The sequence below is a fragment of the Coregonus lavaretus genome, assembly GCF_964263955.1.
Source record: "Coregonus lavaretus genome assembly, chromosome: 14".
NCBI lineage: Eukaryota > Metazoa > Chordata > Actinopteri > Salmoniformes > Salmonidae > Coregonus > Coregonus lavaretus.
This window is the reverse complement of record NC_140001.1, coordinates 27,868,441-27,894,514: the sequence shown is the minus strand read 5'-3', so window position 1 is coordinate 27,894,514 and position 26,074 is coordinate 27,868,441. Positions and strand designations below refer to the sequence as shown.

The window sequence follows — 26,074 nt, the reverse complement described above, 5'->3', positions numbered from 1 at the left end:
AGTTTTTGTTTAAGAAGACCTCCTGTTCTCCACTCATTACCTGTATTAACTGTACCTGTTTGAACTCGTTACCTGTATAAAAGACACCTGTCCACACACTCAATCAAACAGACTCCAACCTCTCCACAATGGCCAAGACCAGAGAGCTGTGTAAGGACATCAGGGATAAAATTGTAGACCTGCACAAGGCTGGGATGGGCTACAGGACAATAGGCAAGCAGCTTGGTGAGAAGGCAACAACTGTTGGCGCAATTATTAGAAAATGGAAGAAGTTCAAGATGACGGTCAATCACCCTCGGTCTGGGGCTCCATGCAAGATCTCACCTCGTGGAGCATCAATGATCATGAGGAAGGTGAGGGATCAGCCCAGCATGACAACGACCCGAAACACACAGCCAGGGCAACTAAGGAGTGGCTCCGTAAGAAGCATCTCAAGGTCCTGGAGTGGCCTAGCCAGTCTCCAGACCTGAACCCAATAGAACATCTTTGGAGGGAGCTGAAAGTCCGTATTGCCCAGCGACAGCCCCGAAACCTGAAGGATCTGGAGAAGGTCTGTATGGAGGAGTGGGCCAAAATCCCTGCTGCAGTGTGTGCAAACCTGGTCAAGACCTACAGGAAACGTATGATCTCTGTAATTGCAAACAAAGGTTTCTGTACCAAATATTAAGTTCTGCTTTTCTGATGTATCAAATACTTATGTCATGCAATAAAATGCAAATTAATTACTTAAAATTCATACAATGTGATTCCGTCTCTCACAGTTGAAGTGTACCTATGATAGAAATGACAGACCTCTACATGCTTTGTAAGTAGGAAAACCTGCAAAATCGGCAGTGTATCAAATACTTGTTCTCCCCACTGTATACAGTGTGTGCGAATGTAGTAAGTTATGGAGGTAAGGCAATAAATAGGCCATAGTGCAAAATAGTTAGAATTGCAAAATAGTTAGAATTTCGTATTAACACTGGAATGATAGATGTGCAAAAGATGGTGCAAATAGAGATACTGGGGTGCAAATTAGCAAAATAAATAACAATATAAATTAGCAAAATAAATAACAATATGGGGATGAGGTAGTTGGGTGGGCTAATTTCAGAATGGCTGTGTACAGGCGCAGTGATCGGTAAGCTGCTCTGACAACTGATGCTTAAAGTTAGTGAGGGAGATAAGAGTCTCCAGCTTCAGAGATTTTTGCAGTTCGTTCCAGTCATTGGCAGCAGAGAACTGGAAGGAATTGCGGCCAAAGGAGGTGTTGGCTTTGGGGATGACCAGTGAGATATACCTGCTGGAGCGCAAACTACGGGTGGGTGTTGCTATGGTGACCAGTGAGCTATGATAAGACGGGGATTTGCCTAGCAGTGATTTATAGATGACCTGGAGCAAGTGGGTTTGGCGACGAATATGTAGTGAGGGCCAGCCAACAAGAGCGTACAGGTCACAATGGTGGGTAGTATATGGGGCTTTGGTGACAAAACGGATGGCACTGTGATAGATTACATCCAATTTGCTGAGTAGAGTGTTGGAGGCTATTTTGTAAATGACATCGCCGAAGTCAAGGATCGGTAGGATAGTCAGTTTTACGAGGGCATGTTTGGCAGCATGAGTGAAGGAGGCTTTGTTGCGAAATAGGAAGCCGATTCTAGATCTAACTTTTGATTGGAGTGTCACGGTCGTTGAGAGACGGGTCAGACCAAGGTGCAGCGTGGTATGCGTACATGTTTATTAGAATGAATAAACACTTGACAAAACAACAAAAGCAACATAACCGTGAAGTCCTATGGGCTATAACACCACAAGCCTAACAGGAACACAAACAAGATCCCACAACTAAGGTAGGCAACATGGCTGCCTAAGTATGATCCCCAATCAGAAACAACGATAGACAGCTGCCTCTGATTGGGAACCACACCCGGCCAACATAGAAATACAAAACTAGATATACACATATAAATTCACCGGAGCTGGACTAGGCACCGGTGGAGCGGCCTCCTCTGGCTCCGGAGTGGAGCCGCTGACCGGAGCTGGACTGGGCACCGGTGGAGCAGACTGCTCTGGCGTACCGGGCTGGCGACACGCACCACTGGTTTGTTGCGGGGAGCAGGTACGGGCCGAACCGGACTGGATACACGCACCACTGGTTTGGTGCGCGGAGCAGGTACGGGCCGTACCAGGCTGGGAAGTCTGGAGTGTACAGCTGGCACAACTCGTCCTGGCTGGATGCCCACTTTCACACGACACGTACAGGGCGCTGGCACAGGACGCACTGGGCTGTGAACGCACACTGGCGACACAGTGCGTAGGACTGGCGCAGGATATACTGGACCGTGGAGGCGCACTGGAGACCAGGAGCGTTGAGCCGGCACTACTCGTCCTGGCTGGATGCCCACTTTCGCACGACATGTGCGGGGCGCTGGCACAGGACGCACTGGGCTGTGAATGCGCACTGGCGACATCTCCGCATACCTTGGTTCCTCAATGAACACATGCTTCTTTTGTTGCCTGACCAGCTCCTCTCTCCGTGCATCCACTACTTTCTTCTCCCTACGGGCCTCCTGCAGCGCCTCCTCTTGAAGGGAGCTCTCCTGCTCTAACCTCGCCATCAGCCCCCGTAACGTGGTGGCCTCCTCTCTTAAACTGCTGATCCGCAGGTCTTGGAGGACTTCTAAAATAGCGGCCTCCTCCTCTACAGTCAGCCCTTTCACGGCCTCCTGCTGCTTCGTCGACCACCCCGTGTGCCCCCCAAAAATGTTTTTTGCGTTTGCCTCTCGGGTCTCCTTCTTCGATTCGCCTTTTGGAGTCGCCATCTTTTCTCCCTCGCTGCCTCTGTTTGCTCCCAAGGAAGGCGATCCAAACCTTCCTGGATCTCCTCCCATGTCCACGATCCCTTACCATTTAATATCTCCTCCCAAGTCCATGATTTCTGCTCCTCCTGGGCACGCTGCTTGGTCCTTGTTTGATGGGATCTTCTGTCACGTTAGTTGAGAGACGGGTCAGACCAAGGTGCAGCGTGGTATGTGTACATGTTTATTAGAACGAATAAACACTCGACAAAACAATAAAAGCAACGTAACCGTGAAGTCCTATGGGCTATAACACCACAAGCCTAACAGGAACACAAACAAGATCCCACAACTAAGGTAGGCAACATGGCTGCCTAAGTATGATCCCCAATCAGAGACAACGATAGACAGCTGCCTCTGATTGGGAACCACACCCGGCCAACATAGAAATACAAAACTAGATATACACATAGAAATTCACCGGAGCTGGACTGGGCACCGGTGGAGCGGACTGCTCTGGCTCCGGAGTGGAGCCGCTGACCGGAGCTGGACTGGGCACCGGTTAGCCCTGACCAAACCAACTAAAGACAACCGGGCTCTCAAGGCCAGGGCGTGACATGGAGATGCTTAATGTGAGTCTGGAAGGAGAGTTTACAGTCTAACCAGACACCTAGGTATTTGTAGTTGTCCACATACTCTAGGTCAGACCCGCCGAGAGTAGTGATTCTAGTCGGGTGGGCGGGTGCAAGCAGCGTTCGGTTGGAGAGCATGCATTTAGTTTTACTAGTGTTTAAGAGCAGTTGGAGGCTATGGAAGGAGTGTTGGATGGCGTTGAAGCTCGTTTGGAGGTTTGTTAACACAGTGTCCAATGAAGGGCCAGATGTATACAAAATGGTGTCGTCCGCATAGAGGCGGATCCGAGCGTCACCAGCAGCAAGAGCGACATCATTGATATACACAGAGAATAGAGTCGGCCCGAGAATTGAACCCTGTGGCACCCCCATAGAGACTGACAGAGGTCCAGATAACAGGCCCTCCGATTTGACACATTGAACTCTATCTGAAGAAGTAGTTGGTGAACCAGGCGAGGCAGTCATTTGAGAAACCAAGGCTATTTAGTCTGCCAATAAGAATGCGGTGGTTGACCGCCATTGGACTTGGGGCTTGTTAAGTGTGCCTTGAATTCTAAATAAATAACAGACCGTGTCACCAGCAAAGCACCCCCACACCATAACACCTCATCCTCCGCTTTACGGTGGGAACTACACATGCGTCTCACAAAGACACAGCGGTTTGAACCAAAAATCTCCAATTTGGACTCCAGACCAAAGGACACATTTCCACCGGTCTAATGTCCATTGCTCGTGTTTCTTGGCCCAAGCAGGTCTCTTATTATTGGTGTCCTTTAGTAGTGGTTTCTTTGCAGCAATTCGACCATGAAGGCCTGATTCACACAGTCCCCTCTGAACAGTTGATGTTGAGATGTGTCTGTTACTTGAACTCTGTGAAACATTTATTTGGGCTGCAATTTCTGAGGCTGGTAACTCTAATGAACTTATCCTCTGCAGCAGAGGTAACTCTGGGTCTTCCATTCCTGTGGCGGTCCTCATGAGAGCCAGTTTCATCGTAGCGCTTGATGGTTTTTGCGACTGCACTTGAAGAAACGTTCAAAGTTCTTGAAATGTCCCATATTGACTGACCTTCATGTCTTAAAGTAATGATGGACTGTCGTTTCTCTTTGCTTATTTGAGCTGTTCTTGCCATAATATGGACTTGGTCTTTTGCCAAATAGGGCTATCTTCTGTATACCCCCCTACCTTGTCACAACACTGTCATCAAGGCAAAGGGTGGCTATTTGAAGAATCTCAAATATAAAATGTATTTTGATTTGTTTAACACTTTTTTGGTTACTACATGTTTCCATGTGTTATTTCATAGTTTTGATGTCTTCACTATTATTCTACAATGTAAAAAATAGTAAAAATTAAGAAAAAGTGTAGGCCCTAACAATTTGTGGGCACCGTTTGTCACGGTTATAGTGCAATTAATGTATTGTTTAGTGTTGTGTTATGTAGTGACTTTGTGTCTATTGTGAAGAAAATTTGTCAAGGCACACGCACCTGAATGCACTCATGACTCCTTTCCCTGAATTGCATTGTGAAAGCCTAACACCTTTATATCGTATTTTATAATTTAGCTAGTCATGTTGGCAGCTGGCTTACAAATTAATTACATCAGTAATTGTACGATGGTGGGGATGCAGGGTTGTGTTCCAAACAAAACAAGTGTGCTTGCTCCAGTTCCTCAAAGGCACAGCTAGGAGAGCTAAAAAAAGCACCTTATAAACCATGTTTCCATCCAACCATTTCATGAGGATGAATTACCTGAGGCATGAAAAAAGTCACGACTTGGCTGATGGAGACATTAAATGTTTATCCACAAAAAGTCAATTTGATTGAAACATCTGGTGGGAAAATGCGCAAAATATATATTTTTTGAATATTCGCATGAAAATCTGTCGCAAATTGGATGGAAACCTAGCTAATGTTGAAGACTCTTCTTTCAGTCATAAAAGTGCATTGAAATTACTTAGGAACTGTGCACACTTTGGAGAGGTGTATGGCCACTTGGAGACACCAGTTAGTCCACTCACTCAAACCCTTGTAATATTTTGTCTCATGTTGCACCTACCCCACACTTTCCAGCAATATTCTTATCATGTTACTGAATGTATCCAGAGTATTTTCCGATTTCGTTATCAACAAATGCGGCGAAAAGTACAGTAAATGTAAAATGCACAAAATCAACAGTGTAATGTTTGGATTCAGTCTTGTGTCAGGTGAACTGTTGTGGCCTCACCTTTGGACTAATCATTTTCCTATTTTCTCCAAAATGTTCCCTTTCAATTGCTACCAAATACAATTGTATTTGTCACATGAGCAGAATACAACAGGTGTAGACCTTACCGTGTAATACTTACTTACAAGCCCTTAACCAACAATGCAGTTAAGAAAATAAAAAGTAACAATAAGGAGGCTATATACAGGGGGTACCGGTACCGAGTCAATGTGCAGGGGTACAGGTTAGTTGAGGTAATATGTACATGTAGGTAGGGGTAAAGTGACATACTTTTCATATTTCTTCTGTAAGAAACATTTCAATTTTGCCCTATCCATACAGGTCAATTACTACAAGTGTAAAGGGTTTAAAAAAAAAACCTGCTCATGATAACTATTGTGTCCAAAATATAGAGGCACAAACATACACCTATTAACATTTGTTTATTTGACATGTATAAGGAGGAACCACTGTAACAGCAATCTTTACTAAAATATATTACTAGATTTGAATATATAAAATACATGTTTAATACAGAGAACAGAAAAGTAAGCATTTTAAGCTCCTTGAAGCAAAAGAAGAGTTCCACATACTGTATATACTGTACAGACCCCTTGTGCCATCACCCACTCACATTATATCCCCAGTCCCTTTTCAGCCTGGGAAAGTAGCAGAAAAGTCCCTTTTAAAGGTGAAAATGTTTAATTGTCAAGTACAGAGATTCCCTTTGTGTGACAACATTTTTAACCAATGTCCTGTGATTACTTAGCCAGTTTTACATACCCAGTGTGAGAGACATTCAGTGTCTAGGGGGCAAAGAATAATTTGTGATGTGCAGATTAAGTCCCTATTGAGTGAATTTCCTATTGTATATAAATACAAATACATAAATTGTACTTTTGTCCATGTGTATGGCTACTGATAGAGCGGTTCTTGGAACTGGGGGTAATTGGTCAAATCTATAATCAAATGCTGTAACCTAAACAGGGTTGGGAGATCTTTCTCTAAACATTCTCACCCCCTGGTTTTACTGATGATCATGCATGTAGTTATATGGAAAGGGGTGAGCACGAGATTACAGTCCCACTTACATATAGGGTCAAGCTAGGGAAGTAGCGGGAATGACACCCTGGAACTAATGCTGAGGCATCTAATAGGGACTCAATGTGTGAAAAAGTCATTTTCTGCATGATCTGTGTGCCAATGTCTCCCTCCTTTCTCACACAGCAACCAACATAGAAAAATAACAAAAAATACAGGGACGCACTCCACAAAAAGGCTCCCAAACAATGTGCACCAAGAGGCTGTCCCAGATATGGCCTAATTCAATACTTTGCTGTCATTTTATGATGTTAAAGTGATCCTGTCCATACTAATACAATGATATGCACAACAGTCTTTTAAAAGTAGCTTAAAGTAAAAAGATCAGACACAAAATGGCATTGTTGCATTAAAAAACGATTTGCATAATTTCATAAAACATTTTCCCTTTCAGTTCTTGATACCATTATGGTCCACAAAAACAAAGAATACCGCCTTGGTGGCACATTATGGTTTATCTATAAAAGAAGGATAGAGCGTGTCTCCTCCACAGGCAGTAAGCACCGAGAGATAAAATCAGGCTGAAGAAGAGGGGAGCACAAGTTCCAGTTTGGCAAAAGAAAGCGGGAGAGAGGCAAGGTTGGGTTTGGAACAGCGGATTGTCCGGTTGAAGGCAGCTCAAAAGGACCCTGTGTTCACTTCATATGATGGCTGTCTGTCTCAGATCAACCCGATCATCCACCATGGAGATGTCCTTATCTAGCTTGCAGCAGTTTACCTGAACTGAAACACACATATTTGAAACAATAATTGACTTTTAATGATGCAGCATTAGAGTTAGCACAGCATTTTTCATGTGGCAGTTTTTTCAGTAAGTACTACCCTAAACATGAACACAAATCCAGCCATTATGTCTCTTACCATGTTTTTAGGTGGTAAGTTGGGTTTCTGAGCCAAGGCAGGTTTCATCATGATAGGCTTGGAGGGTTTGGGTGAGGAGGGTGCAACAGCGGCAGGTGAGGGGGCCAGGCCGTTGCCCTCTGAGAGGTCTGCTGCTGGAACACCTGCTATATCATAGTGCTTCTTCCTGAGCTCTCCCAGACGCAGACGCTCATTACCCAGCTGATTCTCCAGCTCCAACACCTTCACCTGAGACATACATACAGTAGAGGAGGGTTACAACCACACAGAAACACATGTATAGAGACAGGCTCAAACAGACAGACACACAAAAACATACACAGGCCCTGGGACTCACCTGTGACTCAATTTCCTCCATTTTTAGTTTGATGAGAGACATTCCAGAGAAGTCCATGGTATCTGCAGAAGTAAGAGAAAGACAAACATCAAACACAGCCATATGACTCATAACGGCCTGAGGGTATTCACATCTTCTGTTTGGTTGGACACACACAAACACACACTAACCCTTGTCCTCCAGGTGCTCCTGGCCCGTCTTGGTGGAGGCCACCACGTTGGCTGCCATCTCGTTCACATGGCGAGAAGCCTGCTGGAGAGCTGACAGTTTCGTACTGTTGCGGTCTGCTTTTACCTAAACACAGAGAAGGAGAGAGGGAGGGTGAGAAAAATAGTGATAGGGACACAATTTGAATATATACAGTACCAGTCAAAAGTTTGGACACACCTACTCATTCAAGGGTTTTTCTTTATTTTTACTATTTTTTACATTGTAGAATAATAGTGAAGACATCAAAACTACTAACTAATTGGTAGGTCTACCATTACTTGTTACTTATGTGAACTTTAATTATCCTCCTTCCTCATGAGGGAGAGAAATTAGAAAATATCTTAAAGATGTGTGTTTTTGGTAACAGAATTACAAGGCAATATTTCTTAAACTTACAGAAGGTAAACAATTTCTACGAAACTAAATATAACATTATTGTGCTTTGATATACAGTACCAGTAAAACGGTTGGACACTCCTACTCATTCAAGGGTTCTTCTTTATTTTTACTATTTTCTACATTGTAGAATAATAGTGAAGACATCAAAACTATGAAATAACACATATGGAATCATGTAGTAACCAAAAAAGTGTTAAACAAATCAAAATATATTTTATATTTGAGATTCTTCAAATAGCCACCCTTTGCCTTGACGACAGCTTTGCACTCTTGGCATTCTCTCAACCAGCTTCACCTGGAATGCTTTTCCAACAGTCTTGAAGGAGTTCCCACATATGCTGAGCACTTGTTGGTTGCTTTTCCTTCACTCTGCCGTCCGACTCATCCCAAACCATCTCAATTGGGTTGAGGTCGGGGGATTGTGGAGGCCAGGTCATCTGATGCAGCAGTCTATCACTCTCCTTCTTGGTAAAATAGATAATAAAAAATAAAATCACAGACACTGTCACCAGCAAAGCACCCCCATACCATAACACCTCCTCCTTCATGCTTTACGGTGGGAACTACACACGCGGAGATCATCCGTTCACCCACACCGCGTCTCACAAAGACACAGCGGTTGGAACCAAAAATCTCACATTTGGACTCCAGACCAAAGGACACATTTCCACCTGTCTAATGTCCATTGCTCGTGTTTCTTGGCCCAAGCAGGTCTCTTCTTCTTATTGGTGTCCTTTAGTAGTGGTTTCTTTGCAGCAATTCGACCATGAAGGCCGGATTCACACAGTCCCCTCCGAACAGTTGATGTTGAGATGTGTCTGTGACTTGAACTCTGTGAAGCATTTATTTGGGCTGCAATTTCTGAGGCTGGTAACTCTAATGAACTTATCCTCTGCAGCAGAGGTAACTCTGGGTCTTCCATTCCTGTGGCGGTCCTCATGAGAGGCAGTTTCATCGTAGCGCTTGATGGTTTTTGCGACTGCATTTGAAGAAACGTTCAAAGTTCTTGAACTTTCCCATATTGACTGACCTTCATGTCTTAAAGTAATGATGGACTGTCGTTTCTCTTTGCTTATTTGAGCTGTTCTTGCCATAATATGGACTTGGTCTTTTACGAAATAGGGCTATCTTCTGTATTCCCCCCTCTACCTTGTCAAAACACAACTGATTGGGTCAAACACATTAAGAAGGAAAGAAATTCCACAAATTAACTTTTAACAAGGCACACCTGTTAATTGAAATGCATTCCAGGTGACTACCTCATGAAGCTGGTTGAGAGAATGCCAAGAGTGTGCAAAGCTGTCATCAAGGCAAAGGGTGGCTATTTTCTGAATCTCAAATATAAAATATATTTTGATTTGTTTAACACCTTTTTGGTTACTACATGATTCCATGTGTTATTTCATAGTTTTGATGTCTTCAATATTATTCTACAATGTAAAAAATAGTAAAAAATACAATAAAATAAAAAACTTGAATGAGTAGGTGTGTCCAAACTTTTGACTGGTACTGTATATTGTTCTTATTATTTAACCAGGAAAAGCCCACTGAGACAGACTCTTTTGCAAGGGAGACCTGGCAGTCAATACAACATTACAAAATAAAAATAAAATACAATAAGCACAACAACAACACGAGCCATCCTACAGGAAACATTTACACTCCTCCTGAACAGAGTCTTGCATCAGAGTTTTAAACTCATTGAGGGACACTAATACATCTAGGTGACGCATTGATTGTAGACTATTCTATGCCTCTGGTGCATTAAGTAGCAACCACCTAGTAGATTGCGCCTGTTAACTGTTAGTGGTAAAGGTTGGTAGGCTACAGATGTAGAGAGGGAGTTTACCCAGAATGGCTTTGTAAATGAACCAATGTAGCTGTCTGCGCATATTACGCGAGGTCCATCCCACCATTTGGTACAAGGTGCAATGGTGGGTGAGTGACTTAGCATTTGTAACAAAGCGTAAAGATGCATTATAAACAGGGTCAAGTCTCTGTAACACAGAAGATGCTGCATGCATATATACAAAAATTCACCATAAACAATTACAGAAAGAAAAGTGGCTTGAACAAGCTTCTTTCTAGCCTCGAATGGGAAGCAAGCCTTATTACGTAAATGAAAAACCAATTTCAGTTTCATCTTCCTCACAAGATAATGCATATGAATTTTGAAGGACAGTTTGTCGTCCAACCATATACCTAGGTATTTGTAGGATTACACTTTTTCAATGGATGTGCCTCCAGATGTGAAAATGCTAACCTTCTCTAGCTGAGAGCGAGCTCTGGCAAAGGTCATGAATTTCGTTTCTTGTGCATTCAAGACCAGTTTGAGACCATATAGGGAGGTCTGCAGTGACTGAAAGGCAGTCTGGAACTCTTCAACAGCATGAACCAGAGAAGGATCTTTTTAATAGATGACCGTGTCATCTGCATACTGATGGAACTTGTCTGGTTGCAGCCCATTTTCCAAGTCATTAATAAAAATTAACAACAACACAGGAGCTAAAATGGAACCCTGAGGGAAAAAAAGTATTTAGTCAGCCACCAATTGTGCAAGTTCTCCCACTTAAAAATATGAGAGAGGCCTGTAATTTTCATCATAGGTACACGTCAACTATGACAGACAAATTGAGATTTTTTTTCTCCAGAAAATCACATTGTAGGATTTTTTATGAATTTATTTGCAAATTATGGTGGAAAATAAGTATTTGGTCACCTACAAACAAGCAAGATTTCTGGCTCTCACAGACCTGTAACTTCTTCTTTAAGAGGCTCCTCTGTCCTCCACTCGTTACCTGTATTAATGGCACCTGTTTGAACTTGTGATCAGTATAAAAGACACCTGTCCACAACCTCAAACAGTCACACTCCAAACTCCACTATGGCCAAGACCAAAGAGCTGTCAAAGGACACCAGAAACAAAATTGTAGACCTGCACCAGGCTGGGAAGACTGAATCTGCAATAGGTAAGCAGCTTGGTTTGAAGAAATCAACTGTGGGAGCAATTATTAGGAAATGGAAGACATACAAGACCACTGATAATCTCCCTCGATCTGGGGCTCCACGCAAGATCTCACCCCGTGGGGTCAAAATGATCACAAGAACGGTGAGCAAAAATCCCATAACCACACAGGGGGACCTAGTGAATGACCTGCAGAGAGCTGGGACCAAAGTAACAAAGCCTACCATCAGTAACACACTACGCCGCCATGGACTCAAATCCTGCAGTGCCAGACGTGTCCCCCTGCTTAAGCCAGTACATGTCCAGGCCCGTCTGAAGTTTGCTAGAGTGCATTTGGATGATCCAGAAGATGATTGGGAGAATGTCATATGGTCAGATGAAACCAAAATATAACTTTTTGGTAAAAACTCAACTCGTCGTGTTTGGAGGACAAAGAATGCTGAGTTGCATCCAAAGAACACCATACCTACTGTGAAGCATGGGGGTGGAAACATCATGCTTTGGGGCTGTTTTTCTGCAAAGGGACCAGGACGACTGATCCGTGTAAAGGAAAGAATGAATGGGGCCATGTATCGTGAGATTTTGAGTGAAAACCTCCTTCCATCAGCAAGGGCTTTGAAGATGAAACGTGGCTGGGTCTTTCAGCATGACAATGATCCCAAACACACCGCCCGGGCAACGAAGGAGTGGCTTCGTAAGAAGCATTTCAAGGTCCTGGAGTGGCCTAGCCAGTCTCCAGATCTCAACCCCATAGAAAATCTTTGGAGGGAGTTGAAAGTCCGTGTTGCCCAGTGACAGCCCCAAAACATCACTGCTCTAGAGGAGATCTGCATGGAGGAATGGGCCAAAATACCAGCAACAGTGTGTGAAAACCTTGTGAAGACTTACAGAAAACGTTTGACCTGTGTCATTGCCAACAAAGGGTATATAACAAAGTATTGAGAAACTTTTGTTATTGACCAAATACTTATTTTCCACCATAATTTGCAAATAAATTCATTAAAAATCCTACAATATGATTTTCTGGATTTTTTGTTCTCATTTTGTCTGTCATAGTTGACGTGTACCTATGATGAAAATTACAGGCCTCTCTCATCTTTTTAAGTGGGAGAACTTGCACAATTGGTGGCTGACTAAATACTTTTTTCCCCCACTGTATGAGGGATAGAGGAAAATAAACAGAGATTGGTAAGGGGAAAGGGAGCACTGAGTGTTGTTTCTCACCTTTGAGGATGCGACCAGCTGTGCCGTGCTGGCAGCGATCTCGTGGGAGCAGACGATGAGCTCCTCATATTTGCCAGTGTGCAGCACCACCTTATCAGCAGAGTCACTGTGGGAGAAACCAAGCAAACATCACATCATCATCCCCATCCTCTAACATGTGACATTTCTGTATCACACACAATAACCACACTAGGATAACAAGCTGAGACGACCCTCATGATAATGCACTTACACCATCTGTGTGGCTCCCCATCCCACAGCTTTGGAGGCAGAGATGAGTCCCTCAGTCCAACGGGAGTTCCTGGCGTAGAATTCCTTAATAGTGGCTGCACCCTAGAGAGAGAACATCAAGTCCAGCAGTGGTCAGGACGTTCATCTTTCAGCTAATGATAGGATGGATTTACAGTACAACATTTTCCAACATTAAATTTAATAATTCTATATGTCAAGACTCACCCTTCCGCCCTCAACAATCTCCTTCTGTAGGTCGGTGGATGTCAGGACCAGCAGGTGGATGGCCTGATAGACAGAGTGGGATAGAGGAAAGGAGGGTATAGGAGGGAATGCAAAAAAATTAAATAAAACAATCTATAAATAAATGCTGCATTATTAGGATGTCGATCAGACCTTTTGTGTAAGTCAATCGAAACATTAAGTACAAGGCCAGTCATTTTACCTTCATCAGGTCTGTGCAGCTGTAGAGGATTCTATGAAACAAGGAGTAATATCATGGTGAGTTAAAGGGGAGGAATGCATAAACAGTGTAAGTCACACATCTACTACTGACCTCTCATTGACCTCGAGTTTGACCCCCGAGGTGTCCATTCGGGCCTGGTTCATCATTTCCTTTAGATACAGAAAGATGGCAAATGAGAGATGTCTAGATACAGAATTACTTACCCACATAGTAAAACATAGGGTTGAGCTTTATGTGGCATGCCTCGCTACAGTACGGTGCTCTAGAGTCTATATGGTTGTAATCCTCACATCGATTCTGCGCACTGCCTCCTCAATGGCTGCTGACGTGGTTGCCATCTCCTTGTCCACCAGATCTCCCAACTCATCCTGTCGCACATCCATGCCTTTAGGTCGCAGCTCCTAAACATTGGAAGAGGAGATGAGATTAAGAAGTAGGAAAAGAAGAGAGAAATGGAGAAGACTGCCCAGTAGCCCCTCACCTCCCCCAGCCTCAGGATCTTTTGGACCACTATGCGAATGGAGGCCGGGTCTGCCCTCTGAAGGGAGGCCTTGGACTTGAGATCCTTCAGGAACTGCAGACTCTGAGTGGCACAGCCCCTGCAATTCTCTGTCAGACCTGCAGAGTGCAAAAGTGCAAGATACACACTCTGTGACACTGTAATCACATACCAAATGGATTCAATATCTCATCCAGTAAAATCCCAGTAAGATAGAACAAGATTTCTGTTTCAAACAGTAATCCATTCTATTTCAAGAGAAGAATGTTCTTACGGTCAGAGTGGTCGGTGGGAGCCAAGTGTGCTGTGGCACTCCCGTTGATTATGGTGTCAGCAGCCAGGTGGGAGAAGTGGGTCAGGGCCCTCAGCAGCCCACCAGCATCTAGAAAACAGAAACACGACCACAGAGGAGAGAGAGAAGGTATCACTGCCAATTCCAACACAGCCCAGCTCTGTCACTCATGACTATCACTGTGGTTGCTCAAAGACTACTACAGTATATCAAAAACACTGAGTACCGAGTAATGAGCAACTCACCTCCCATGTTCGTCAGGTAGTATGAGTGACCTTTTTTCAATTTATCAATGGAGCCCAAAGTGGCCTCTGCCCGACTGACCAGGTAATCTGTGGTGGTGGAGAGACAAAGGAAAAGTTTGAAATGCATTATTTTTCTAGATCCAAAAATAATCAATGGAATGATGAGTAAATATACTGGATGAGTAGATATAAACTGAGATAACTGAATGGATCTCTCACTTTCTATTTTAAGTGACATGAACACCACTACTAGCTAAGGATCCCTAAGCACCCTCTCTGTGAGCCTGTTCACTTATTTTAACCTGGGGAGCTGGTGCAGCGGATGTGCAGGGGGTCGTCCAGCTTGGCCACAGCGTCCTGGATGATGCTCTCAGCCTCAGAGACCGTTCCCTGCAGCAGGGAGAACTGCTCATCCAGCAGCTTCTGCTGCAACTGCACCTCACGTCTAGACTGCAAAGATGCAACGAGATACAGTCATACACAGTCACAGGGAAAAATAGATGGCACAGACATACTAATGGTTTATCTTATATTGTGCACAGACAGCCAAATAGTTAACTGACTCAAGAAAACCTGTCACTTTGCAATGCACAGTCTGAGTAACGGGGGATTTGACCAGCGGTGGAGCTTTTACATGTCTATTTTCTCTTCAGCTATCAGCAAATGATATAGACATGACAACGTAGCGGACTGAACTAGTCACTGCTCTGTGCTGTCCTGACTTACCTTCTCCTGCAGCTTGCCCTGCAGCTCTCCCATCTCCCTGGTGCTCCGCTCTCTCTCCTGCTGCAGAGTAGACTGCTGCAGCTGTGCAGCCTGGCTCAGGAATGACAGCTCGACCTCCTTCTCACTCGCAGAGCGCATCAGGCGCTCTTTCTCCGCCTGCAGCGCCAACATGGAGCTGGTCAGCTGTTCCCCCACCTGGGAGAGAGGGTGATGGAGGGAGGAGAGAGGGAATTATGGAGGGAGGAGAGCGAGGGAGGAGAGAGGGAATGATGGAGGGAGGAGAGCGAGGGAGAAGAGAGGGAGTGATGGAGGGAGGAGAGCGAGGGAGGAGAGGGAGTGATGGAGGAGAGCGAGGGAGGAGAGAGGGAGTGATGGAGGGAGGAGAGCGAGGGAGGAGAGAGGGAGCGTGGAGAGCGAGGGAGGAGAGAGGGAGTGATGAGGGAGGAGAGAGGGAGCGTGGAGGGAGGAGAGCGAGGGAGGGAGGAGAGAGGGAGCGTGGAGGGAGGAGAGAGGGAGTGATGGAGAGAGGAGAGAGGGAGTGATGAGGGAGGAGAGCGAGGGAGGGAGGAGAGGGAGCGTGGAGGGAGGAGAGCGAGGGAGGGAGGAGAGAGGGAGCGTGGAGGGAGGAGAGAGGGAGTGATGGAGAGAGGAGAGAGGGAGTGATTGAGGGAGGAGAGAGAGGGAGGAGAGAGGGAGTGATGGAGAGAAGAGACAGAAAGAGGGAGATCACATAACAATAGGTACATTAACTTTTGTGAGGAAAAGCCTTTTCTGATGTTTGTGAGACTTTCATATGTTATTACACTCATTTCCTCACTCACACACAGTGCAGGTTCCTATGGGCTTTTCAGCTAATTATGATTTACATGAGAGGAAAGTGGGGCAATTATTTTGTATGAGGGTGAATCAGATGAGTCACCTATGCCATTACATAGGCGAGGGAATCCACTTTCTTTATTCAATATTTACTACATCAGCACACACACCTTCTCGTTGTGCTGCAGAGTGCCTTTGACATGTTCCACCTCAGCCCTCTTCTCCTCAAAATCCCTTTTAAGCTTCTTCATCTCAAACTTCTGCTCCTCAAGCTAAAACAATAAGAAATAATATTCAGTCATTTTGATAAATGGCTAATACAGTACTGAAATATAACATTAACGGTACTGGATCACTATTGCCAATACTCAGAATAACAGTAACCTTCATGTCAGCGTCCAGTTTGATGCGCTCCACCTCGAAAGCAAGCTGCTGCTTGGTCCTCACCACCTCTTCCTGGGTCTGCTGTGTTGCCGACAGCATCTTCACTGTGTCTGCACTCTGCCAGCAAAATATCACATGCACACTTTGTCAAACATACTATTAACATTAGACAGACAAATAGTGCTCAGGTGAGTCTACAAGTCGTTACTTATGCACTTATGTACCCAATCAACCAAAGAGAAAACCACAGAATGACAACAGAGGTAAGTGAGGTTCTGTACCTTCCTGAGCAGTTCAGCATGGCTGGACACCAGCTCAGTGTGCTTCTCCTTCAGCTTGGTGTAGCGCTGCTCTGTGGCCTGGGCTCTTGCTGGACAGTACAGAGGGGGTCAGAGACAAGAAAGAGAGATGTCAGTATGCGTGTTCAAGACAGTGTGACTGAACGTGTATGCCAGACTTAGTGAGTGGCCTCTTACTCTCTGCCTCTCCGAAGGTGGCCTGCACGCTCTCATGTTCAGCGTTGCGGCGCCGCGTGGCCTCCAGCTCCATGCGCAGCTGTTCATTCTCCACCAGGGCGTGCTGTTTCTGCACCCGTTGCTCCTCCAGCTCCGCCTCAAGACTGTTAATCTGGGACTTGAGCTGCGTGACGTAGCGCTGGGCCTGCAGGAGGAGGGAGCAGGCAAGCAGACAGTCAGTCACCATAGTAAACCTCCCCTGGATAGATTATCAAGTACCACCACAGGACACCATCACATGGCACTAGTGGATGAGAGCCTCAGATAGGGGAAACAAGAGTGTTGAGTGGTACAAAAAAATTCTGAAATGTTTCAATGTTGGGTTAGGATGGATTGATTCAATATCACAATTAAAAGTAATAGCATCATAGTTAACTACTGTAACCTAAAAATATACAAATGCTGAGTAGTGAAACAGGCAACATAAGGAGCCAGCCATGTGCAGAAACAAGGGTCAACGGTAAATGTATATCTCCCCCAGGCACACCTTCTGGCCTTCTCTGACCACAGACAGACATAATTTCCCATTCTGAGACTAGCTGCCACATTCCACATGTCAAGGTCAGTCTTTGCATCCACCTAACACATTACATAAATTCCTTTCCCCTTTACACATAAACAATGTCCACCACTGTCACAACTTTGTTATACATTGTTAACAAGCATAATTAACATTTAAATATACTGAACAAAAATATAAACGCAACATGCAACAATTTAAACGATTTTACTGAGTTACAGTTCATAAGGAAATCAGTCAATTTAAATAAATTCATTAGGCCCTAATCTATGGATTTCAAATAACTGGGAATACAGATATGCATCTGTTGGTCACAGATACCTTAAAAAAAAAAAAAGTAGGGGTGTGGTTTAGAAAACCAGTCAGTATCTGGTGTGACCACCATTTGCCTCAAGCAGCGCGACATCTCCTTCGCATAGAGTTGATCAGGCTGTTGATTGTGGCCTCTCGAATGTTGTCCCACTCCTCTTCAATGGCTGTGCAAAGTTGCTGGATATTGTCGGGAACTGGAACACGCTGTCGTACACGTCGATCCAGAGCATCCCAAACATGCTCAATGGGTGACATATCTGGTGAGTATGCAGGCCATGGAACAACTGGGACATCTTCAGCTTCCAGGAATTGTGTACAGATCCTTGCAACATGGGGCCGTGCATTATCATGCTGAAACATGAGGTGATGGCGGTGGATTAATGGCATGACAATGGGCCTCAAGAGCTCGTCACGGTATATCTGCGCATTCAAAATTGCCATCGATTAAAACGCAATTGTGTTCGTTGTCCGTAGCTTACGCCTGCCCATACCACAACCCCGCCGCCACCATGGTGCACTCTGAACAATGTTGACATCAGCAAACCGCTGGCACGCACGACCCCATACGCTCTCTGCCATCTGGCCCACACAACACCATACACGCTGTCTGCCATCTGCCCGGTACAGTTGAAACCAGGATTAATCCGTGAAGAGCACATCTTCGGATGTGCAAACCCACAGTTTCATCAGCTGCCCGGGTGGCTGGTCTCAGACGATCCCGCAGGTGAAGAAGCCAGATGTGGACGTCATGGGCTGACGTGGTTACACGTGGTCTGACGCACTGCCAAATTCTCTAAAATAACGTTGGACGTGGCTTATGGTAGAGAAATGAACATTAAATTCTCTGGCAGCAGCTCTGGCGGACATTCATGCAGTCAGCATGCCAGTTGTACGCTCCCGCAAAACTTGAGACATCTGTGGCATTGTGTTTTGTGACAAAACGGCACATTTGTGGCCTTTTATTGTCCCCAGCACAAGGTGCACCTGTGTAATGATCATGCCGTTTAATCCGTTTCTTGATTTGCCACACCTGTCAGGTGGATGAATTATCTTGGCAAAGGAGAAATGCTCACTAACAGGGATGTAAACAATTTGTGCATAACATCTGATAAAAATAAGCTTTTTATGCATATGGAACATTTCTGGGATATTTTATTTCAGCTCATGAAACATTGGACCAACAATTCACATGTTGCTTTTATATTTTTGTTCAGTGTAGTATTATTACAAAGAGGAACAATAGAAATGTTTGTGGTCATACGCACATCCTTAAAAAAACATAGGTGCTGGGCTAAAGACTGAATATGCTCCCAATTTACCACCTTTATTGACAATGTTTCGATCCAACATGGCTCTTCGTCAGGTAATTTATTATTGCGACTAGTTATGACAAGCATTTAATCAACAAATGTGTACAGCAACTGTAAAATATTTTTAAAAGAGTTAAAACTCATGTCTACTAACCTCTCCCTTGACCCTTTCCAGATCTGCCCTCAATAACTCCAAGTCCTGCTGGAGGTTCTCAATTTGGATATTCCTGTAGACCAGAAGACATAGTCACTAACCGTTAGCATACATACACACTGGCACACTCACAAGAAAATACCCGAACATATGTCTGTTTTAAAAAAAATCACCAGGGGAGTTCTACAAGGGTTCTGTTTGCAGCAAACATGTTACTTAGTAACAATTTCAGATGAATAATTTGAATGAACTTTCCAAAATGTTACGGTGAAACATCAAACAGCTACTTTTTGTAAGGATTACCGTGGATTTTGGTGGCAATAATCAAACTGCAAATTACTTTGCTATTCCTACTACATGTAATGGAAAGCCTACATGGCCACATTATTATCTGTAGTGGCAGTTAAGACCCGAAACAGACACTTACGTTCGCCACACACTACTTTCTCAGACTTCCGCTAACGTTAGCGAATGGTCGCGGCTAACACAAAACAAATATGTTAGCTAACCATTTCCCTTGTTGAACGCACCTCAGTTTACATACCATTTATTTTCAAGCACAACAAATGCTAAAAAAATGACAATGACTAACCTGTCATCAAAACCACCATTGGCGGGTCCGAAGGTCTGATCAAAAATGTCAAACCGCTAAAAGAAAAGTCAAAGACGCATTAATGTTTATACAATCTATAGCCCAAATTAGTGATACCTTTATTATTAAGACATGCATATCCAAGGGGCCATAGCTGTAACCTCGGAGATCATGACCTTGTGACCCATGAGTCGTACCTGTGGCACCATCATGCTGGGCATGGTGACATCGCTGACATTGATAAGCGGTTCAGGGTCATCATCGTCGTCATCATCCTGCTGCTCGGGCTCATCCTCGTCTGGGATGACCACCACCGGCCTCGCATGCTTGGCCAGGGAGGCCGCGTGCAGGAAGTTAGGAGGGGACTGGGGATGAACACACACAAATAAGACAGAGGACTGTAAACACAGATGGATACATTATCTAGGAAGTGTGGTTGCGTCCCAATACAGTATCTTTCCCCTACTATGTCTGTCTATGCTCTCACTTCTGGCAGCTTGGGGATCTGGATGAGTCTCTTGAAGTACAACATGTCTCTGGCTTTGTTGAAGAAGGTCTTGAGGCTGTAAGGCAAGGCACAATATTTCAACCACTGATCTGAATGATGCCTCCAAAACAAGAATATAACATTTTCTAAACTGTATTGTTTCATATATGTGTATAGGACAGAATGCAATAGAATACACTTCATTGATCTGAAGAGAAATTAGTTGGTCATCTTAGTATTCCAAGGTACCCACTATCCAGAGGCACTAACACATCAAGCTTCCTCTCTGCCATCTTTCTGGGCTGATCGTTGTGCAGGTCGATAACATTAACATGTCACCTGGTCCACTGTTCAGATTCAACCCTTTTTCACTTTCCGAGGCTCCCTCCCTCCCTCCTTTTCTTCCCTAACGCCCTCATTTAATAACAGCCTGAGGCCCTGGGTGACTTACCTGTGGAACTGGTCATGAAAACGATCACGGTGTCCTTGCAAGGTGTCTGCTGGGAGACCTGAAATCCAGGACATGCAAGAGACAGTCACTAAAAAGACTTTGAAATAAGTTTTTTGTAATCAAGTCACCAAAGCATAGTTTGCAGCAAGTAGAAATACTAAACTACTATTAAGCATAATTTGCATGATATCACAACAAACATACTGATTTGTGATCTCCAGTTATTTTCCTCTCATTGATGTTACAGTACATGTTGAAAAATATAATCAAGCAGTTAAGTTAAAGTGGAACTGACAGGCATTTTAACTACTTTGCCGATATGAAACAAACAGACAATCATAATATCAGTCAAAAATATCAAATTCCCAGTCTATGCTTCAAAACCAACTTAATAAAAGAGATTGTAAAAATAGGTTATATTTGACTCAAAATACCATGATGCACAGTGAGGCATTTTTGTCAGAATAGATGGATGCAGTTAAATGCATGATTAATATAATAATTCACCAATACATTTCTTGGTAGTCCCACCAGAAAATATTGATATCAGTTGTGAAATCAGAGCTGGCCTGGTACATTGTTTGCTGCCGCCACCCAATCGGGATGCACTGTTTCAGTTAATTTATTTAGCAAGCTAAAGACATGCAGCCTAACGTTAGCTAGCTAGCTGCTGGGAGGACTTCATGTCACTGAAGGAGTGGCCAACTTTTTTTTGTTGGCTACAGCTATACTCATCGACGGGGCTGTAGTGGAACAGGTTGAGAGCTAAAGTTCCTTGGTGTCCAAACACACCAAGACAGTCGTGAAGAGGGCACGACAAAGCCTATTCCTGTAAAGCCCAGCTCTGTGGAGTGTACGGCTTAAAGTGGTCCTATGGACAGATACTCCAATCTCCGCTGTGGAGCTTTGCAGCTCCTTCAGGGTTATCTTTGGTCTCTTTGTTGCCTCTCTGATTAATGCCCTCCTTGCCTGGTCTGTGAGTTTTGGTGGGCGGCCCTCTCTCGGCAGGTTTGTTGTGGTGCCATATTCTTTCCATTTTTTAATAATGGATTTAATGGTGCTCGGTGGGATGTTCAAAGTTTCAGATATATTTTTATAACCCAACCCTGATCTGTACTTCTCCACAACTTTGTCCCTGACCTGTTTGGAGAGCTCCTTGGTCTTCATGGTGCCGCTTGCTTGGTGGTGCCCCTTGCTTAGTGGTGTTGCAGACTCTGGGGCCTTTCAGAACAGGTGTATATATACACTGAGATCATGTGACAGATCATGTGACACTTGCACACAGGTGGACTTTATTTAACTAATTATGTGACTTCTGAAGGTAATTGGTTGCACCAGATCTTATTTAGGGGCTTCATAGCAAAGGGGGTGAATACATATGCACGCACCACTTTTCCGTTATTTATTCTTTAGAATTTTTTTTAACAAGTTATTTTTTTTATTTCACTTCACCAATTTGGACTATTTTGTGTATGTCCATTACATGAAATCCAAATATAAATCCATTTAAATGACAGGTTGTAATGCAACAAAATAGGAAAAATGCCAAGGGGGATGAATACTTTTGCAAGGCACTGTACATTTTGTCAAGGCGGAGATGAGTGGCCGAGACCCGAGGCGCGCGTGGACAACAGTGGACACACCAATTCAGGCTACAAGTGTAGGCCTAATGACAAGGCCTAATGACAAGGCCTAATGACAAGGCCTAATGACAAGGCCTAATGACAAGGCCTAATGACATGGCCTAATGACAATCGCAGAATGTCATTACAATGCACGTAGGTGTTTTGTAACAGATGTCTCTTTCCATTCATCAAATTTCAGGTGCACAGTGCACTGTTGGGGTTTGGATGCTGAAATTATTTTGTGAGTGGACAAATGTGCGCAGGTAGCCTACAGGAGTGCCTTTGTTAAGTGATTGTTTGACAATCAGATGAAAACATCATGACTGGTTGTGTTTATGCCACATTAAAAAGGTATAGACGGCATGTCCATAAGGCTAAGGGTATTTAAGCTTTCTCTAAAGTAAATTTAATTTAATTAAATTGCCAAAATTATATAGCCTAATTAGCTTACTCCTTCCTGTCTATACATAAATAAAATCATTCAAAATAGGCTACTACACCAGAAAGCATGATTTGGCCACAGAGGATAATTAAATATTCTTTTTTTTAAAGCTGTGGATTGTTTTAAATCGCATAGCCTACTGTCGGAAGGGCCCGCAATTTGGCGGCACGCGCTGCAAATACTAAACAGATGTTTGTTTTGTTGCGACTGTCAGTGTAAAGCAGAGAGACCCAGCCAGGCATATCGCAATATTTAAAAATACAAATCGCGGAAAAACTGTTCGGAAAGCAAATGGCTATTGCTGTAAAGAGATGACAATGAGATGACTCCAGTCTGTATTTTAGATACCAAAATGCTTTACTTCATTGAGCTAACAGTAGCCTTTCTTATTGGCACAAGCGGAGAACATCGGCCATTTCCCCGGTGAGTGTGCATATTCACTGTCTTTATCATTGGGTCATAGCCACTTTTGTTTGTTTTTGGACAATAATTTCCTCCTCCAGGTTAGATGGCCGTCATATTGTATTTGTGTCTCCCCTTTTCGTAGGCCAATTATATGGATCAGAAATTGTTTTTATTGATCCGTGTGTCAGCAGAGTAGGCTACCTGTACATTTTGTAGTATTAAAAAAAAATGCGTGCGCGCAGTTGGGTGTCCGGTACGGGTAAGAAATGTAATGTACTTTCACCCCTGGTTGGGACAAGAATGCATTGGCAGGCAAGCTGCAGAAGGACGAGCAAGCTACTGTTCCCCAGCGTTTATCAGTGCAATTTTGACAGCCAACTAGATGAAAAAGTTTGAGAGTTTATCTAATGTTCCCTCATTAGATTTTAGCTCATCTCACTCTGGCTAGCATTAGTTGTTGATCTAGTTGTTTTTGATGTGCATGGGCAACTGAGGGAGAGAGAGCCTACCTTTGCATGGTTGTTTCATCGATAGGATTGTGATGTTCCCAAATGTCAGAGGACTCCCGTGGTATTTACATATTTGCAGAAATCCATTCAGGTGTATTTTATGGCTTTTGGCAAATGCGTTCTAATGATCTAATGTCATGCTGTTGCTACTGCCTGTAAACACAAGGTCCAGGTCAAAGTGAATTATGGCAGGCCTGTGTGGCAAATTGATTATTTGCATATAGGCCTACTGTAGCTCGGATTTGCTATGGCGCACTGGTCTGCTTAGACTCGGGTCCTGGACAGGACAGATGTTTTTATTTGGTTTTATTTACTGCAGTGTCTATTAATTGTCCAAACGCACAGCCACTTTCCCACTCTATATTGCTATAGAATTGTCAATAATGCCTTACAATACGACATTCCCAAACATTCTATGAATTTATGAAAACGTGAAAATGACCATATCTAAGTGCTCGCTTGTCAAAAAATGTAAAAAAAAAAACTAAAAAAGGTGTTATTCTTCCTGGGGGTGATTATCAACAGATTTTAATAAGATTTAAATGTTGCTAAAATGCTGTCAGTTCCACTTTAAAGATGCATAAGAGGTCCAACGTACAGGCATGCAGCTTGAAAAGCAGCTTGACGGTGAAGTGGTAGAGGTGACTGCAGTCCTGGATGACCTGGATGAGGGGGGACAGACGACACTGGCCTGACGTTGTGGTAGAGATGGCAATGGACGTGTTGAGCTGCCGGATCACTGCAGATCACAGAAACACACCAATGTAGAAAAAACGAACATAACACATCCACACAATAAAGAAACACATGGCCTCAATTGGCAGGATTTGGTATCGATAGCTTGCCTGGGTGAAACACCTTTCTCTGTCACTGGTTCAGAAATACAACACTGAGACAATGGCTCACACATTCATGAATCACCCACTATGAGTGGGTGGAAAACAGTTCTCAGCAGATCTAGCACTAGTGTGGGTAGAAAGAAGAAGGCAGTTAGGAGCTCCCATGTTTCCCGAGTACAAGATGCAAGATGCCCAGTTAGTAAGTCAGGCAGGCAGGCAGGGTTGTTTACAGTTGCAGGGTTTGTTTATGGTTGTTCAGGATGACAGGCTGTGACAACATCCTACAGGGCATGATGCCATTACTGCCAATCAGAAGAAACACAATGAATGTCCTCTAATTGCAAACATTTAGAACCTATTCATATGGATTTGGTGAAATGACATATGAGGGCCCTAATCATATTAAACAGGTGGTTTAGAAATGTGTTTAATTTACACAAGGTAAACATCCCTTGATAAAGTGTAGTCATTTTGGGCGATTAAGTCACTCCCTCAACAGCAGCACAAGTGTGTGCTCACAAGTCTATATTTAACTGGCTGCTATCCAGTCCCTATTCCATTTCCGAAACACAAACAGTTGATGGAAACAGACCACTGCCCTGTAGCTCAGGTTACCCATCCTTTGAGAGGTGGAGGTAGGTAGGTAAGTAGGAGAGAAGCGGGGGATTCTCACCTGTCTCAGCTAGCCTCAACTCTGCATCCAGGTAATCAAACACTTTCACAGTGAGCTGGAACCTACAGGAGGGAAGTCGATACCGCCCTTAGTAACACAATGCTAATGGCTTCCTTAAGAAAGGAAAGAGCAGCAGGCTCGCTCCCCAGTCCCCACAGTTCTCCAACTAAATGGTATGATAGCGTCCTTTGAATCAGAGAGCATGACATTTGTATTTTATATCAATAATTGACTTCCCTTGAGTTATGCCAATCAAATGTATATGCATTTGTGTGATGTCTCTGTATGATATTCTGATAACTCAATTACAGGAGAGGGAGTGCACAGTCAAGAGTGCCAGGGATGTGTGGAGACTGGAGAGGGAGGAGAACACACTCACACATTATTGACGTCTGTTCCTGCAACACGCTCCAGAACCTCATCTGTCACCTCTAGGTTGGATCGGATTTCAGAATGCTGCATGGAAGACAAAAGGATGGCAAAAGTGAGCCAACAATTCTTGAACAATATTTTTCAAGGATGGGACAACATTAGAAATATCTAATGATCTCATATCTAATCATATCAATTCAAATGACATACATTGTTTGTTCAACTAGGTGGCATTTTGTGAAAGCACTTGTCGCAATCCAATGCATAAAATGGTAAGATTAGCCAATATCCCATCACGGTAAAACATGCCGTCCCCCAACACTGTAGAGGGTGCTCTTACCTTCATGTGAAACTCCATCTTTGTGCAGAGGAGCTTAGAGTACAGAGCCACCAGCTGTCCATATTTGTCATGAAGGTTGCCCTGGAAAAAATAGGAGCAAGCAACAAGCATTACTCTTTGCTGCAACAAACATTAAGCTTGGCTTTATTTGAAG

The 26,074-nt window shown here is 43.8% G+C and overlaps 1 protein-coding gene across 1 annotated transcript in view; it reads right to left on the bottom strand.

Annotated features, from left to right (window-relative positions):
* Positions 1-6,044: 6,044 nt before the first annotated feature.
* The window catches only part of LOC311141329 (huntingtin-interacting protein 1-related protein-like), a 40,225-nt gene continuing 20,195 nt past the window's right edge, over positions 6,045-26,074 (bottom strand). The window contains exons 5-32 of the mRNA XM_084176626.1: positions 25,921-26,001; positions 25,588-25,664; positions 25,209-25,270; positions 24,295-24,435; positions 20,716-20,773; positions 20,265-20,340; positions 19,975-20,142; positions 19,778-19,833; positions 19,186-19,258; positions 16,851-17,034; positions 16,656-16,744; positions 16,375-16,491; positions 16,161-16,262; positions 15,175-15,369; positions 14,751-14,898; positions 14,449-14,535; positions 14,186-14,293; positions 13,894-14,030; positions 13,703-13,813; positions 13,503-13,561; positions 13,392-13,422; positions 13,172-13,234; positions 12,948-13,048; positions 12,716-12,821; positions 8,088-8,211; positions 7,918-7,979; positions 7,581-7,808; positions 6,045-7,442 (exon numbers count right to left, since the gene is read on the bottom strand). Coding sequence (XP_084032752.1) covers positions 7,434-7,442; positions 7,581-7,808; positions 7,918-7,979; positions 8,088-8,211; positions 12,716-12,821; positions 12,948-13,048; positions 13,172-13,234; positions 13,392-13,422; positions 13,503-13,561; positions 13,703-13,813; positions 13,894-14,030; positions 14,186-14,293; positions 14,449-14,535; positions 14,751-14,898; positions 15,175-15,369; positions 16,161-16,262; positions 16,375-16,491; positions 16,656-16,744; positions 16,851-17,034; positions 19,186-19,258; positions 19,778-19,833; positions 19,975-20,142; positions 20,265-20,340; positions 20,716-20,773; positions 24,295-24,435; positions 25,209-25,270; positions 25,588-25,664; positions 25,921-26,001 — 2,853 coding nt within the window. The 3' untranslated portion in view covers positions 6,045-7,433. The remainder of the gene's footprint in view (positions 7,443-7,580; positions 7,809-7,917; positions 7,980-8,087; positions 8,212-12,715; positions 12,822-12,947; positions 13,049-13,171; positions 13,235-13,391; positions 13,423-13,502; positions 13,562-13,702; positions 13,814-13,893; positions 14,031-14,185; positions 14,294-14,448; positions 14,536-14,750; positions 14,899-15,174; positions 15,370-16,160; positions 16,263-16,374; positions 16,492-16,655; positions 16,745-16,850; positions 17,035-19,185; positions 19,259-19,777; positions 19,834-19,974; positions 20,143-20,264; positions 20,341-20,715; positions 20,774-24,294; positions 24,436-25,208; positions 25,271-25,587; positions 25,665-25,920; positions 26,002-26,074) is intronic.